General features: G+C 36.0%; 1 protein-coding gene across 9 annotated transcripts in view; it reads left to right on the top strand.

Annotated features, from left to right (window-relative positions):
• LOC123712094 overlaps positions 1-18,214 on the top strand; it is a 121,590-nt gene that overhangs the window by 83,647 nt on the left and 19,729 nt on the right. For all 9 annotated transcript variants that reach the window (XM_045665045.1, XM_045665040.1, XM_045665044.1 and 6 more), the window contains 7 exons: positions 11,531-11,725; positions 12,658-12,786; positions 13,106-13,220; positions 13,492-14,100; positions 14,639-16,170; positions 16,450-16,598; positions 17,861-18,061. In XM_045665045.1, coding sequence (XP_045521001.1) covers positions 11,531-11,725; positions 12,658-12,786; positions 13,106-13,220; positions 13,492-14,100; positions 14,639-16,170; positions 16,450-16,598; positions 17,861-18,061 — 2,930 coding nt within the window. The remainder of the gene's footprint in view (positions 1-11,530; positions 11,726-12,657; positions 12,787-13,105; positions 13,221-13,491; positions 14,101-14,638; positions 16,171-16,449; positions 16,599-17,860; positions 18,062-18,214) is intronic.

Here is an 18,214-nt window from a genome sequence, read left to right as displayed (position 1 = left end):
TTAAAGTTTCACATAGTCAATGAGTCTACCATACATTTAAAGCAAGATATTTTCGATCACACTTTTAATCATAAAGCATTTTTAAGAACGTCACGAACTAAGAGACGAATACTGAATAATTACGATGACTTTGTGTAACAATAATTTCATTTTAAATATATTCTTTTTAAATAAATTATTATATTTATTTTAAGTCTTTATGATTGTCTTTGGTTTTCTTTTACTCTTTATTAATGTGGATCGAATGTACATGGTTTCAAAGTACATATCTAAAATAAAAATATATATTTATTGATTCTTATTAATTTCAGTACAGCTTTCTATTTAAATTCAAATTAGTTATTGAAGACGCCTGCTCTAATTTGTCAAAATTGGTCAAAAGTCCATTTGACCAAACAGGGATTCTTAGCGGAATAACACTAATATTCGCCAGACAAATAAATCACTAACTAATGCTGCAGTATCCGGCCCGTAGGGTCGTCGCTGCTTATTGTCGAGGTGACATTTGCCTAATACGGGGAGCCCTATGTGGGACCCTCTCTTGGTGCCATGACAACGGGGGTACCGTAATTTATTAATTCCCGTTCGCACTTATTGTTTTTCAAAGCTTTGTGTGGCTCTCATCAAATTCACGTGTAGAGCACCGGTTGCCCTTATAAATTGGGGTGATGTCATTTGTATAATGTTAACTTTCGCGCTTAAACGCCTAAAATAACGAGTATTGTAATGAATCTCTAGAAAAAAAAATATTATTAAACTTGTCTCTGGTATGGCACTACTGATGACACTAACTCATTTGAAAATTCGTAAAAATTCAAATAAAATTCTGCAAATCTAAAGTCAGCTTAACTTTTATACGTTTTACGTTTGTAAATACCATTTATTATTTATTACCTGTTATCTTCAGACCGATAAAAATATTAACATCGGTTCAATAGTGTTCTAGAAACATGTAACATTTACTTCTGTATAATATCAGTTGAAAAATAATATCATAGTAAAATATAATAAAAAAAACAAGGTTAACAATGAATCCAGGCAGTCGCGGTCACCAGCTATCTATTCATCGCATAGAGCTGAATGAATGCAGCCAATAAAAACAGAGTGAATGATATAGTTTTTGTACGCGTCGTCTAGCCACGGTCTAGGATCGATAGTCTGCTTCCCGAAACTTCATTACGTTACTAAATTCGTTACAGCTTCAATTTACATAAGATTTTCCTTACCTTATATACATAGCTCGGTTTTATCGCTCACTAAACCAATGAAAGTGTTATTTAATATGTAAATAATGTTGAAATTCAGTGTTCTTTACCTACCAGCTCCGTTATGCTTAAATTGTTAGTACCCTGAAAACTTGTTAAATCATGCAACGTATATAAAGGTAAATTACATTTATAGTGATACTAATGATAATTAAGACAGGCGTCTTTAACTATGCTAATAACGAGTCCATCTGGTTTCTGTTGGTAAACACTATATTCGAACTTTAAATCTACAAAATAAATGCGGTAAACAATTCGGCAACAACTCAGCACCAATTTGGATATCAATTGTTTTTTCAATTTTCATATTACTCTTTACTTATATACATACTATACTTGGTTTTATGTATCCTAAAGGTTTTATTTAATATGTAAATAATGTTGTAATTCAGTATTCTTTAACAAATCCAGCCCCGCATCACATCGCACCCGATAAACAATTTGGCATATTACAAACTTGTATATAATATTTCAAGGCATTATATTACATCTAATATGATTTTGTATAGAATATATACTAACAAATTAATTGCGTTATTTCTACCTAAATCCCGGTCAGGGGATAAGCCGGGGAGAGGCTGTGGTAAATCATTTTCAGACAATCATTGGAATTTAGCGTGCAATATCAAATTTTTATTACATCACGGTGACATTTTCATTTCACGATGAAGAGCAATTTCTCAGGGAAATTTATGTTTCCCGCCACTGATCTGATATATGTACGTAAATTTTCATTTCCCGGTTCAAACAGCGTATCTTGTACTAATCTGTTACATGTCATTTGTCAAAATGTATTTATTTAAATTAAAAACTAAATTTAAATTCAGAACAAAGTATAAACAACTTTTCCCTTTTCCCAACATTTTACTTGAATCTGGCATAAACTATTGCCATAATATTAAAAATAAACAACTTCTCCGTCAATGATATTGTTATCTGTGGTTGCATTTATAATCTGAATAGGAATCATTTAATCACGCTACATACGTATAATTTGTGTTAACAATTTTCTTAGCCTACGAAGTAATAATAAATAATTAAAAACAAATTTAAAATTTTTGGTCCATGTGGCAGTGTACCTTTAACGCTGGCAGCATTTCCTCTCTGTATAGTGATACTTATTCGAAGCGCCAGCTCTGGGATCACCGGTAATATATATCCAAGTTGTAGTGTTATTTATTCTCACTATTCTAAACAAATAATTTGCAATACAAAAAAAATATAACGGTTCTTAAACTCAACTTTGTCATAATTATTATAGACGGGAAAATATATTTTGAATGTTTTAAAAAGTTTAAGATATTTTAATTTCATAACTCGTAGTAACTCCAACAATTCTTCCCGGCCTACCAGTACTGAACGGCGAGCTACGAGAGCAAGCTAATTGCTTAATTAACGCCTCCAATCTGAGGTCGTCTGGCATCACTTTGCAACTATTTATATTCCAGTTTACTAGGCTCTGAAGGTTCGTTTAATTGAAGTAAATATAACCTTAAGGTACTGCCTCTTAACAACATACTTTTTTAATGTTTCTTAAAGACAATGTCTCTTTTATAATAAACGGTAAGGCGCATCTATGTTTAGAGACCGTGCACAAATACCGACAATAGCTTACTTGTAGAATGATTGACATAGTAATGTTACGAATGAAAAATGAAACTCGATTCCAGGTATTAGAAGACTACTTTGGCTTCTTTAAATCTCGAATCGAGCGGCGCGCTTGACAAAGGGTAAGATGCAAAGTCAAGACTCAGTGTTTTGTTTGTTTTTTTTAATTTCCGTTGGTCAAAAACGTGTTGGATTTTCGCTTCGATCTACTTGAGTTACAAAGAAAGGAGCCAACTAAAATGTTTAATCTAGACCAGTGATGGGCAAAATATTTCATTATATAATAATAATTCTATTTGTATTGTTTTTATAATATTATATCATTAAAAGCTTTAACAACAATGCATTTTTTTCTATAATGGTAGCCTTCCTTTAGAATTTCTTAAAAATTGTGGCCCGCCATTAAAAAAGTTTGCCCACCACTGGTCTAGACAAAGAGGAAATTTGGTGCCAATTGTAAAACGTTTCATGACAAGTTGCCACCTAACAATAATAAACGAATAAAAGCTCATAAATCCCCATTACGTTCTAGCACGCAAGTCATAAAACTCTAAAGCTGTGAAGTAATCCCAGCGTTGATTTATTTCGAAGGGACGCATCGGTCCTTTGAGTAGAGAAGTTCAATATTGACTTTCAAAATTGCTTTAAACTGCAGCCGATAATAATGACGTGAAAGGAAATTTCAACCCTATGGCATAAGGTGGGAGGTTACAAATGCTTTCTCACAGTCAATTGACTAAAGTGTTGTTAGTCGCCTCGCTTATTGGCATGTCCTTCAAGTTTTCTGGGACGATAAGACTTCGACAGTCTACTGTCTGTAAAATAAATATTGATTTTTGCACTGTTGCTAAATAAGGCCTCATAATATCTACACAGATATATTATTGGCGCACATCACGTTTTATAAACCAATGGGCGACTCATGACGTCGTATATACAACAAAAAACAAACCTTCATAACAAAGTCAAATTGATGAAAAACCTTACAACTAGATTTAAATTGTATTTATATTGGCCCTTCAGCTGGAACTTTTTGGTACACAATTCTCAAGTTGACTATGCACACACTAACATGACTTTAATTTAACATTAATAATAGCTACCCTGTATTTGAAAATCTTACCGCAGCGCTCAAACTTGGAACTAATTGGCTAAGTTGAAAAATTTTCAGTCGAATTGAAGTTTCAAAAGGTAACAGCAAATAAATAGCAATTATTTTTTCACTTAATAATTTAATTTAATCAAAAATATTAATGTTTTATTGTGTAATTCTCGATAATCAAAAAATGACTAGAATGACTAAAATGAAAAGTAATTATTCTAATAATGCATACAACGATACATTGTTGTATAGAAAAACCCAATTGGTTTTGTTTGATGTCTTGAAATCTAGTCTCAAACAGAAACATTTTTGATTCACTTAACACTGATCATCTAATTGTTTTAAAAATAAAAAAGTATCAAAACGGAAACTTTCTTAAAATAGCGTATCTATAACCCTCTCTATCAGACATTGCAGTGTTTACAAATGTATAAGTACCTAATCAAGAATACGTGTATTTTAGGACAATGCTTAGACAAGACCCAAGAGACATTTTATAACGCTCGCGTCAGCGACCCAATCGTTTACTGATTGATCGCTAATGTTTTGCGTACTGGGATCATAGTCTATGCAACATCACAGTTGTGAAATCGCCAATTAGGACTTCAACTATTCTATTTTCAATGGCAATACCAAAATTTACAAGTAATAGTACGATATTAACGTACGTAGTTTATCTCTTTCGGATAAGAATTCAAATGTGTTAATTCCATAACATTTCGACGCTTCGAATGCTTTACGGCATGCGTGATGAGCGAGAGACTCGCTGTAGGAGTAGTAGGATCTTGAAATGAAGACCAATACCTACCTACTTTAGTATAAAATATTTATATATACGTATTATTTACAAAAGCTTGCCAACGCTCGGCAAACTCACACATGTTCAAAAGAAAAACAAGATTAAATGTTTCAATCACTTATAGACAAACATAACAAACTTATGATGTTATGTTTGTCTATAAGTGGGAGAAGGAAAAAATTTTTTATCAATTCATGAATTATAAAAACTGAAGGAAAATTGATTTCAAAGCATGAGGGGCAACTATCGATGTCCAGAGACCAGACCAGAGGCAAACCTAGGTCGTTTATCAGATTTCGCAATCTGAATATCGGGAGTTTTGGTAAAAAATTTTTTATTAAATAACTTTTTTATAACATAGTTAAGAACTATTTATAGTACATGTTACTTTAAATTCGAACAACTCTATTGATGAAACGACGTTTAAAGTCGCCAATAACAGTCAAAAAGGTAAAGTGTTACTACAAACAGCGGAAACTGTGGGGGGGTAAGAAGACGCAATTCAGGCTGTTCCGGCGCGTACAGCGCGGGTCGACGGCCGGGGCCGCCCGGGGGGCAAAGGGGGGCTTTACACTTCCGCCTTGCTGCACTCATTTCCGCATAAACAGTGCCTACCGCACTCTACCGACAGCTATCATAGGCCTATCATCATTAAGATATTATAATCTTTAGCTGCTTTAATAAAATTACCAGCGAGTACAAATGCAGTAAAAATAAACCTGGAAAGCCGTAGTTAATTTGTGTTAAAGGGGACGTGTGAAATAGCCAAAAGCGTACACATACCTTGTGTTCATAATTTGTTAAAAAGTTAACTTTCGTGCGTTTGAAACGTATTTCGTTAATGTTAAATTTTGACGAGTCGACACTAACCTGGAAATCGCGATCGTTATCTATAAATAATTGATATACGCATAATCAACTAATGGTGACCACAATCAATTTTGAAACTGATACGAATCTTCCTTTACATATTGTTTAATTATTTTATCGCTTTCGTGCTTTGAGTTTAATTTTATTGAATTAGATGTGGTTCAATAAAAGTCTTTAACAAACTTCATGTAGTAACTAATGAGCGCAAATCCAGCGAATTAAAACAAGGAACGCAATTTAAAGTCCCTCTTAAAAGTTTCGAAAGCGAAGGAGTATGGGTGAAATAAAACAAAGGAAGACGCGCGCCGCGGCACTCACTGTGAGTGCTCTGCTTTGTGGCAGGCCGGTACAATGTAATAGGCGATACACGCTAGCATACCTTCACCACAGTGCGAATGCGAACAGTATCGGTTATTAAGACGATTCGGCGTTATTGAGAATTAAAGAAATGCTCCGCGGTCACTCGCGTTCACCGATCTCATGGTAGTGTCTACTATATATTTTTGTTATTATAAAAGTTTTATTTTACTTTTTTAATTACTTCCTTTTAGATTATTAGATACACACTTACATTCATAAACTAGTATATATACAGATCTTACTTTACAACGGATATATATCTAATAGATTTTTAAATTTGCAATAAAATTTACGTAGAATGTTCGACTTCAAGTAGGTAATAAATTTTTTTAAACAGTCCAGGAATTGTTAAAAAATTAAATTCAAAATGCAAACTTTTCTTCTATAATATTAGAGTAGAGATTTATTTGAAGAATCTTCAGTGTATTAGAACGTCCCTATATACATTCGACGTAGTTTTGTTTTGTGGTAGCAAAATAATTTCTACCACAACTGTAGACAAGGAAACTATTAATATAAAAAGGGAGGCCAAGGGTGTGATTCGGAAACGACACTTAGCACGAACTATCCCTTAAAAGAAAAGAGAGATACTAGAAGCACTGATTCAATGTGACTAATATGTTTTATTTCATTTAACAAGTTTTATTCTGTTGAAGACTTTAGTCAAAATATAAATAAATGTTTCGTTTTCGGTGGAGTTGATGTACAATATTTTTTATTTTATTTTATTAAAGTATTCCTACAGCTACTGATTAAACAATTACATTATACACGAAAGCCAAAAACGGAATACACATTCAAACATAAACATAAAGCACAGTTTTACCTATTTATACAAAAAATATAACAAAGTACAAATTCATACTAAATTCTAGATTTCATTGATCATTATAATAAATATTTAATATAAAGGAAAAATAACAAAGCCATTATTAATAAAAGAAACCAGAGTTTTTAAAATATTTTTTAAGCATTCTTTAGTCACATTAAATATATCTATTTGCTGGTTATTTGTGTTATTATCATTTATTAAATAAAATGAAACTACGAAAAAATAAATAAACAACTATTTGTAAAATTAATACAGTTCTCTATTAACACACGAAGCGTTCTGATTATTAGAATTGTGATAATAAATAAATAATATGCTGGCCACGACTATTTCAAACGACCAAGCACGTATTTGCAATCGTGTTACTGTTCATTTCATCACGTGTTCTGTGTCTTACGGGGCTCAACCCTAGTTCGGTGATACGGCTTACTCCTATGCTCCGTGAAAATACTATCTGTCTTTGACATTTCATTTCATGTACACTTTCGTTTCATAGCCTCTATTTGCTTTTAATTCCGTACTTTTGAAATTCATCCCCATATGCAGTAGTGTCACCTAAGGGTTGCTTTTAACATTTGACATAACCTACTCAAAGCAGACAAAGAACAATTTCACGGCACTGTTTATTTTCTCTTTGTGAAGTTGTAGTTTTTTCATTTTTTCTGATAAGCACTGCATACGAAATTAGCCTTGCTATGTTGTGAATGCGTATACAAATCTTTTTTATTCGTATAATAATCATAAAATTCTATTCTAGTAACTTGACACGAGTATGTGAAGTAAATTTTAATATACTTGCTGGAAACTTTTAAACAATACATACATATATCCAAAGTGGTTAACTGATATTTAGTATTTAGTAATAATATGTAGTCTTTTAGACTACACTGTATGAGCACTTTCACATTGACTTTATTTATGTATTTAAAATTAAAAGTATTCTTACAGCTACACATATCCATATAAAAGAAAATACTTGGACAATATACAAAGACAAAACAGATTACATTAATAAACAAAATATATGAAACAGAAAGCATAATTACATAAATATATTTTAAAAAAGAAAACTATAAAAAAAGCAACTAAACTTTGTATGTAAAGATGTAATGTTGCTACAAGAGCTAAGCTAGGGAACTCAAATGTCCAAATTAACAAAAAGTCGCGAGATTTCGGTCGTAATTTAACAAATTGCAATAATCTTTAATAAAATGTAAAAGTGCAACAAGGTCTACGTGCCTGATAGGATTAGTCTGAGAAAAATAACCGTTGTCTGCGGGAGAAGCGTGCTTGAAAACAGCTGAGATCATTAGTTAGGGAGCTCTAATGAACCACTCGATCGCGACGAAGATCTACACTAACTTATCGTAGATCTCCAGGTGAATAAACAGATTAAACGACTAGATTAACATTCTTACTCCTAAGTGCCAGCAACTACGGTTGGTGAAGGTAGATGATGTCCGATATGTTTTTAACTTAATTGCCCATAGTAATTTATAAGCATATTTATTTATTTAGAAATATATTTGGCGAAAATTTACAGTTATTTATTTTACAAATTAATAAAATATCATCACAATATGTTATTAGAAAACTGCTGTGGTTTGTATTATTGTTACCACAGCAGTCTTGTTTAGGAGCGCGACAAATGCATATAAAAGTAGTTTTTTAATTTATTGTTTATGTTGTTTAGCGTTAGGCTATCTTATATATAAATGGGTAGACCATTTATTAGCCACGGTAGCAAATAACTCAACGTTCTCTCGCCATATGCGTCGTTTGATCTCGATGTACAGAGCCGAAGTTGCGTTACCGCACGAGTCTGTATGTCATGCTCCACTCGTTATTTGTATATAAATGTACACAGATTAGTATTGTCTTTGGTTAACATGGCTTTTACACCGCGACCACGCTGCTGTAAACCACGACCACGCCGCTATAAACCACGCGAAACGACGGAAATTTTTTAATTTAAAATTATGTAAATAATCATAAGTTTATAATAATACAAATAGCTTTAATCCGGTTAAAAAATTGTTTTCTTTCAGTGCACAGATTATATTAAAAGTTATACAAAAGAAATGCAACAAAATAGCGACCTCTGCCGGCAGAGCGTTGAAACGTAAGAGCTTATCGAGAGTTGGCGTGAGAGCGGACGCCTCTTCGCTCAAGCAGACTGCTTTGTGCCAGCCACTACAACTTTTTATAATATTACTACGCCCCTTATATATTTTAATACATATTTTTTGTAACCGGTGAGATGGACAGATGGGTTGGAAATATATATTTTCTTATGTAGTTTAATGAGAGAAATTTCAAATACATGATGATGTTATTTATAAATTAATATAGACTTTTCATGTTTCATGTGTGTGTCATACGAAGTGTTCTGTTTATTAGAATTGTGATAATAAATATATAATACGCTAGTCACTACTTTAAACGACCAAGCGCGTGATTATTTATTTATCATTGCATAATCTATATCAATAACTCACTAAAAAATCCTGCAGAACATTAAACATATTAGGTTCTTTCTTACATATAAAGTTGAAGTTTTGTCGTTGACTTCAAATATACTCTTTTTGGTTAGGAATTCCAAATTCAATTTTTTACAGCTAGTTGCTCGACATGATTAATTTCATTTTCTCGTTTTAAATTGTTTCCTTAGCGACATTTTTTATATTAAATGGAACATGGAGCATTTTATGGACATGAAATATCGCTCGATTTACGAGTACGAATTCCACCGTGGCACCAGTGCTGCAGAATCGGCTCGAAGCATTAATGACGTGTATGGCGGCGGTGTCGCAAAAGAAAACACAGTGCGGTTGGTTTGGTTCTAACGTTTTCGTTCTGGAAATTTCGACCTACTGAACAATCCCCGTAGAAGGTCGGAAACCAAACTTGATAACGGATTGAAGCGGATCCATCGCAAACTACATCTGATTTAGCGGCAGGCTGCAGTGTTACTGATAAAATTGTATAAATCCACTTGAACCAAATTGGAAGGTGAAAAAGCTTGAAAGGGCAAGCAAATCCACAAACGCTAGTTACTTTACTCAACCGGTCAATCTCTCTAGTCCACTACTGCTCCAAGATCAGACGAGCTTCAATTGGAATGCTTAAGATGTCCATCGCACTCCCCGGACATTGCTCTATCAGATTTTTTTATAATTTGGATCTTCTTGCATAGCACAAAATTCTTCTCTGATGGGGCAGTCGAAACCGCCTTCAAAGTATTTATTGATTCCCGTCCCAATGTTTTTTTAGTAAAGGGATAAATTAATCTATAAGATGGCAAAAATGAATATGCTATAGCAACATACTTTAATTAATTAAATATATTATATTTTTTATGAATATAATTTTTGGTCCTTCCATACAAAACGCCAATTTCATATCTAAGGACCTAATATTTGTAGGGTTCAAGTGCACAGGCGCTAATTAAAGATTTAAGTGACCCCAGTGCCGGTGCTTTGCCTGCTCAACGAATGAGTATGACAATAGAGCGAAAATGTAAAAAATTTAATGTAGAGTAAATGCTGCCAACATTAAAAACCACAGGGACCAAAATATTAAAGTTATTTTAGTTTCCCATTAATTATTTTTTCAAAATATTGTAAATGCTGTGTGGTATTCTAATAAGTTCATTATATTTTTTAATGTGCCTATGGCGTATTTTTTTATGTAATAGTAGGCAAACGGGCAGGAGGCTCACCTGATGTTAAGTGATACGTTCGCCATGGACATTACACATTACCAGAAGGCTCGTAAGTGCGTTGTCGGCCTTTCAAGAATAGTTACGCTCTTTTTTAGAAAGGACCCTAAGTCGAATTGGTTCGAAAATACTTCAGTGGGCAGCTGGTTCCACATAGTGGTGGTGCTAGCAAAAACTGCCTTAGAAAACGCTCAGTTGTGTAACGACGGACGTCGAGGTGATACGGATGGTATTTTGTATTTTGCCTTGACGTCCGATAATGAAACTCAGCTGCAGGTGTTAGACCGAACAACTGCTCTGAATACTCTTCATTGTAAATGCGAAACCTTTTCTACCGGTTTAAATGGCTAATGGGTAATGTAGTTTTAATACACATAACTCATCTCAAAATAACTAAAATAAATATACTAAACTGATAAAATACTACCGACCGTAAAAACCTTGTAAAACAATTCAAACAAATCTGCTGAATTGTTTTTCACGTAGAGTATCTATTGATAAACTGAATCGCTTATCACGTCGATGAAAATCAGAGTAATATGTATCAAGTGATTTAACAAGAGTCTCTACAGTTATCTTCTAATTTAGCTCTAATGGTGCAGTTAGCGGAAGCACTCTGAGGTCAAATTCACTGTAGCTTGTGAAGGAAATGAATTCAATTTAACATTATCTCGGTGAATTTCATGCTCGAACTAGAACAGCCGTTTATTTCACGATTAATTTTTAACATTGTTTCGCCTAAATAATTAGTTTACCCGTCTTTTTAGAAATGGTTAATTTTGTATAATGGCTGGATTCATACCTAAAAATATATTTTTAAGTGTCCTTGAGATTAGTTTCGAAAATTTCCTATCCATTTAAAACAAGAAGTGTGTCTGTAATTTAATATCCGCATATAATTACGTCTGTATGTCAACTGTCAAGATATTGATTTCGCAACATTGTCCACTGATTAGCTGTTGTTCAATTCCAGAGGGTGCGACGACGTGCAGCGATCTCTTGAACTGCTGGACCAGGTGCTGAGCGAGTACGACGACTCGCCTCGATCGCTGGAGGCGAGGGCTCCTGCGCCCACGCCGCCCACGCCCGCCACGCCCGCGGACGACGATTCGCCCCTCGCCGGACATACGTCCGAGGACGATGGATACATGAGCATGAACGGACGCAGGTAACATTTGACTACTATAGATACCTACTAGGGAGATGTTTAATTTATTAAATTATTCATAATCGAATGTTTATGTTGTTGGACAGGATTTCCAACACCAGTACAGATTATGTATCAGTGACTAAACTAACTATACAAATTGTGATTTTAAATTGTGTTAAATATTGACTTTGAAAATAAATAATTTAAAGAAACTGCGAAAAAACTTTACTAGGCAACATGGCGTTGCCCTGTACACAAGTTTTCTACGAGATGATTGTCATCCTTCGATTTGTGTTAAATTTTAACACGGTTGTGTGCAGACCTAAAACGTTCAAATATGTCTTCTAAAAACGATATAGATGATACTTCAAATAGATGATACAAAGACCTAAGTCACGAGGCAGTTCTGCCTATTCAATGTCCCTATAAGATTATCTTACTGGCTTACAGTTATTGTAAACACTTAATTTGCTGAAAACTAACCTGTAACACGATTACCTAACTTTGATACATATTGTGAAAGTGCATAAATATTTTACCATCCCTTGACAAATATAACTTAACATATAGGCTTTTATCCTACTCGGCAATTTTCTTATTTTTAGCTTCAAACCGGTACTTCAGTTTTTATTCAAAAATATGTACTCCAAACTATTATTGCACAAACTTTAGGCAAAATATATATATATTAGATTTTGATCTAATAATACTTAATACTGTCTCCGATGAAGTTTAGAATGTTTAGACATGCGTCATTGTCAAGTTGACAATGGCGTAGCCGTATAGAATTACTTTGTTATATATTTCTCCTATTTCATCGAACTTCGTTTAGGTATAATGTTCGTTAGCAATCAACTAACAACGTTTACATGACGAGTTTTCTAATTTTCATATTAATCTCAGCCAAAGTTATCTTCTAAAATTAATAGATTTTTGATGTAATGTTTCAGAGCGAAGTTCGCGCTGGGCTTTCGACCAACAGAGGAGCGCGAAGAGCCTTCGCCTCCTGACCCTACGTCACCGCATTCTCCACCTCCGCCAGAGGAGGCCGAGAGGATCATTTCAAACCTCTTACCGAAGTATGTTATTATATTTAACTTGACTTCGTACTACAATCAAAATTGTATGGAAAAAAAATTGTCTAGCCCACATGTCTACCTATGTTCACTAACGAGAATTCGACGACATCTCAAATTTGGTTTAAAACTATTTTTACGTGTTACTCAACCACGCTGAAGTGTATTAAAAATAACTAAGCTTATATATAATATTTAAAGGAACAGACTTAATTTAGAATGACATCCGTAGAAGTCAGGCCTAAAACTGGAAATATTGTTGTAAAACAGCAGTTTTTTTAAGAGAGCATTTTCGTAAAGTTATTAATTTCCGTGCTTTCAGAGTGTCACCAGCAAATTCAGCGAAACGTACAATATCGATAGAGCGACGCGATGAGGACAAACTTGACTCAATTATCAGCGTTAACGGCATCACCACCGCTACACAAACTACATTCGTACGTATATATTTGTTGTTGTCTGGTAAACTGCCGAAAATTCTCGATTAAATTGAAGAAATCACCAGAGATTCTGTGAGCCCCTAACCCTGGATATGATGAAAGAATTGGTGTTGGTGGAAGAATATGTATTGGTGTTTTAATATACCTTAACTTAACTTAATGTTTCCCAAAACCCAAAAATCAATATGTTAGGCATAGAAGACTGATCATTGATAAATAATAAATCACGTTTATATCCGTTAATAAAGTTCTTTAATATTTTTTTCAGCCAAAAACAAGGCACCAAAGGCCTTATGGATGGGAGAAAGACACCGAATCAAACCACACTCATTTCAATCAATCACCGCCTTTTAAGTTCAGTTCGCTCCAACACGGAACGAGACCGCCCCAGGAAGGCGTCATCCCGTGGCTGCCTCCGCGTCAAGTTCCCGTCAAATCTCCCAGCTTCGAGAACCCACCGATCTTTCCATTCATGGGTTTCTCCAGCGAATTCAACGACAAGCCATACAATGAGCATCCCGTCACCATTTATCCGGGGCCCAATATATACAAATCGCCCACGTACAAACTCTCCCCGTCCATAAAAATTGAGAAGAAACGAGACAGCAGGTCCGACGAAGAGATCCTGTCTCCGAAGGGAAAGATTCCTCCCCGAACTCTCGCCGGTTCTATGGAGCGACATAGAGAGGTGTGTAGAGGATCCTCAGAGGATATGGAGAAGAGAGTTGAGAGAAATGATGAGGAGCATTTCTCGGACGATTCCTTGGAGTCGTTTCCGCCGCCGCCGACCACCAACACGCCTTCGAAACGCAATTCCATAGCATGGGAAGTGTCCCTCGATGGTGATGATCCTCTACTTACACCGGGTAGTACAAAGGTGAATAGGATTTATTATGAGCTTACGTAAACAAAAACTAGCACACAACATTTTAATCAACACTGATTTTATTACTTTGACTGCCACTTTCTATAACGAAGTTAGCTAAAAATCAAAATTACAAATTTATGTTCATAACTGAAACCTTATATTATCAGCATAAGTGCAGAATAAGAGTTTCTATAAGTTGCAAAACTGTGCTTTACATATATTTTTACAATTGGAATAATGCTTCAAATTTTTTTTCAGTGCATTATTAATTATTTACAGTGAATTTATTTGTGCTCGTACTTACTACTTACACAAACTCTAAAACATTTTGAATACAAATATTAAACAAAGCTTTATGCACTACTGTATAATTTCAAAAACACTCAACAGCACTTTTTAAATCTTTATTAATATTAATTGAGGATGCGTTTAAGTCGCTTTAATACAATTTCTTGACTATAATAAAATATCGTTGTTGTCTAATTTAGTTCTTAATCTAAGAATAACAGTACTTACGATATATGACATTTTTTAATATACATTACAGGTTATCGGGAGACGTAGGAGAAGATCAGGCGACCAATCTCACTCCAGCACAAGCTCGATTCCTCAAAAGTTGGAGGACGATTGGGCAGAAGAGTACTGGCCCCCTCCGCCCCCTCAGTCCCAATGCGAGAGCCAAGCGTCACCATCTGACGCTGAACCGGAGCTACGTCGAACCCACGACCTTTCCTGCGGCACCTACGTCATCAGAAAGGGCAAAAACCGAAAGCAGCTACCGAGTTTCGCCAAGAGCCCCAAAGCGACCGATCCCCCTAACCTAATAAAAAGCCATAGCCTAAACAGAAGCACGGACAAATCCATAGACGGATCCAGCATATCGATAAGTGGCTCGGGCTCCGTCGGCTCCTACAACTCCAGACCTAGCTCCGATCTAAGTCTACCTCAGTCTAGATATAGTGTCGACTTAAATTCTCGATTGAGTCGAGAACTCAACACTCCGAACTCGAGATATAGCATAGACTTATGTACACCCAACTCTAGAATAAGCAAAGAGGTGACTTCTCCTAAATCTAGGCTCAGTTTGGATCTTAACGGACAGGATAAGTACATGAATCAGGATTACTACGCACACAGTCCTAAGAGCAGAAAGACGCCGGAGAAGAGAGAACCAAAAGTTCAGAACAAACTGTCGCCGCAAAATAGATTCACCGATTTTAAGAAATATTCGTCTACCTTTGATAATATACAATCGTTGATTAAGGAAGGGAAAGTCGAGGAGGCACCTCAGAATGAGTGTAACGAGACGGTCGGTGAGCTCTCCACTGTACCGCCGAACATGGTCCGTGTCATATCTCTACCCACACTCGGGGCGGAGTCCGAGAGCAACAGTGCCAGCAGACAGGCGCTCATCACGACCGTGGAGGAAGAGGAAGACCAGGAAATTGCCGAACGAAACTCCAGCGGGGAGACATCTCCGCTTCGGAAGATTGAAAATAATATAAGTGCTATACTAAGTCAAGGGCGGGACCACTTTACCCCATACTTACCTAAAGACTGGAATATCCATAAGGATGAATACTGTGATGAAGTGTCTAAAGATATATTAGAAAACAGTTTCCGTTATAGTTCTAGGGAGAGGCAGAAGAGACACGATATCCAAAAATCGTCGAGTCACAATGAGATTCAAAACCAGAGGTCGATCGAGAGAAGAGACCGATCTTCGGGACGAAGGTCAAATAGCATGCATAAGTCTACCAGTGCCAAAGACGTGCCAGTCAGTTTGATGCGTCAGCCGTCGTCATCAGATTCCGCAGTTTCCAGCGGTGGAGACTTTCCATTAAATGTTCAAATCGTGGAACATCCCTATAGGCACAATCAGCTGCCTCCGTCGCCCAATTTGGGCCACGACAGAGGTCCTTTACCTCAAACACCAGAGTCACCCAAATTTCCGCCTTTACCGCCCTCTCCTGTACAAGAGGTCGATGATGAATATACGGAGATAATGCAACCGACTGAAAGACGCCACACTAAGAAAGCGGACACTTTACCGACGCCAACACTGGAATCTCGTAGAAGGTAACTTTACATTTATTTTTAATACAATATTTAATAACGAGTCCATGATTCCATTTTTTGGGGCATATAATGCATGCCTTAGACCTAAAAATCTGCAGCGCGTATCAGACATAAAAGGTACCTACTTGCCTATTTAAAAAAAACATTAAGACACTGATACAAAAATCAGAGACCCAGACCATAAAGCCACTGTAATGTTTTAAATTGAAATTGCAAAGATTATTTTCGCTGTGTGTGTGTGTCACTTGTGAGTTAATTACATAAAATTTTCATTTTCAGGCCTTCAGAACCGCCAGCCGTACCACCACATAGGGACAACACAAATAGCCTAAAAACCAGGTCGATGGAAACCAGCTACAACAAGAACAGAAGAAACAGTTCACAACATTTCAAAAGCGGATCAACGGATAGGAGAACCCTACCCACAGGTGAAAATTTAATCGTATTTTTATATCAGTTACTAATAGAGCTCTATACCTTAGATATAAATGGGCAGAGGCAATTGAGTCCAAGGAGGAGGCGCCAGCGGTTGGTTTGGATATAGCGAAAGCCTTCGATCGGCTTTGGCATAAACCGCCTTTCTGGAAACGTCCTCTCGAAAGCCTATAGGCTCCTCGAGAAACTATATACTTGGATCTCCAGCTCTTTGGTCGATCGGTGCATCCATATATTGTCATTGATGGAGCATGTCCCCACTTCAAACGCATGAGCGCTGGAGTCTCACACGGCTGTGTCCTATTCTCAACCTTGTTTCTTCATAACAATGATATGTTGTAACTTAGCATACATACATTGCTATGCGGACGAGGCGGTGATACTCTTTACACTGGACGGGCAGGTATTTCTCGGGCAGTTGTCGTTAAGTACCGGAACAAACTTATGACTGAAGTCGAAACGCTACGTGGAATCTCGGACTAGCGTATTTATAGCCTCATCTAGCAACGGAATACTGGGCGTTAAAATATCGAATGACTTTCAAAATCGCGGTTATTTCGAAGAGAACGTAAATTAGCCTCTAATAAGCTTGTTATGCTATAGACGAGACGGTACTTAACTCCACGCCGCTTGCAACTCCTCTCGGTGGGAGCTACCCAGCACCAGCTCCTTCCGCTTGGCCTTATTCAACGAAGAGCTATTCGAATCGTCAACGACCAGTCACTTTCCGTGCGGCTTGATCCCTTGGCTTTGCGTTGAGGGTGGGGTCCCCCTGCATCTTTTACCGCATTTAGCATGTAGAGTGTTAAGAGAAATTGTTCGGACCTGCTGCTGCAACAGTTTCATTATAAGACGTCAAGGCAGAATACAAAATACCATTCGTATTACCTCGACGTCCGAATCAATTCGACTTAGGGTCCTTCATGAAAATAACGCACCAATTCTTAAAAAGCCGGCAACGCACTTGCGAGTATTCAGATCACTTAACATCTCGTTTGACCCTTATTACATAAATCAGGCTAATTTCACTCTTTTAATTAAAATGCTCTTTCTTCTCTTTCTGTAAATTTGTGTTTTCTTTGTGGTAAAAAGGAACTGTACCATTTCATAATTAAAAAATATAATAAGACTGTTTTTGAAATTTAAACCTTTACCGTGAATCTTTTATCTTGAATTGCTTAATAAAATACTGGTCTTTTTTCAATTTAATTGTCACTTATGTAGCAATCATCGTAAAATAATGAATAAATTACAGATACAGGAGCGAGTGGCGCTCGTCGTCGTACTTTACAGCGCCAGAACCGAGACCTTTCCAGTGGTAGGGGGCAGTTGCAGACTTCCGCTAGTCTACCCGAGACACCAGTCTTTGCTCGGGGTTGTGACGTCCCTCGCACTCCGCCTAGGAACTCAACTGGGCCGCCTAGAAATAACACTATGAGTTCTATGCAAACCATAGGTTAGTTATATACGTAACTAAATTATACCTAGTCCAGCCACAAGTTCTGTTACAAATGAAAATGCATTTTTTTTTAATGAAGTTATATAATATTAGTACTGTCTTTGGTTAATATAGATTTTACACATTGAAAGAAAACAATTTTTTTAACCG

This window comes from Pieris brassicae, chromosome 7 (assembly GCF_905147105.1).
Source record: "Pieris brassicae chromosome 7, ilPieBrab1.1, whole genome shotgun sequence".
In the NCBI taxonomy this organism is placed as follows: Eukaryota; Metazoa; Arthropoda; class Insecta; order Lepidoptera; family Pieridae; genus Pieris; species Pieris brassicae.
Note: the sequence above shows the minus strand (reverse complement) of the source record. Positions and strands in the feature narration are given on the sequence as shown.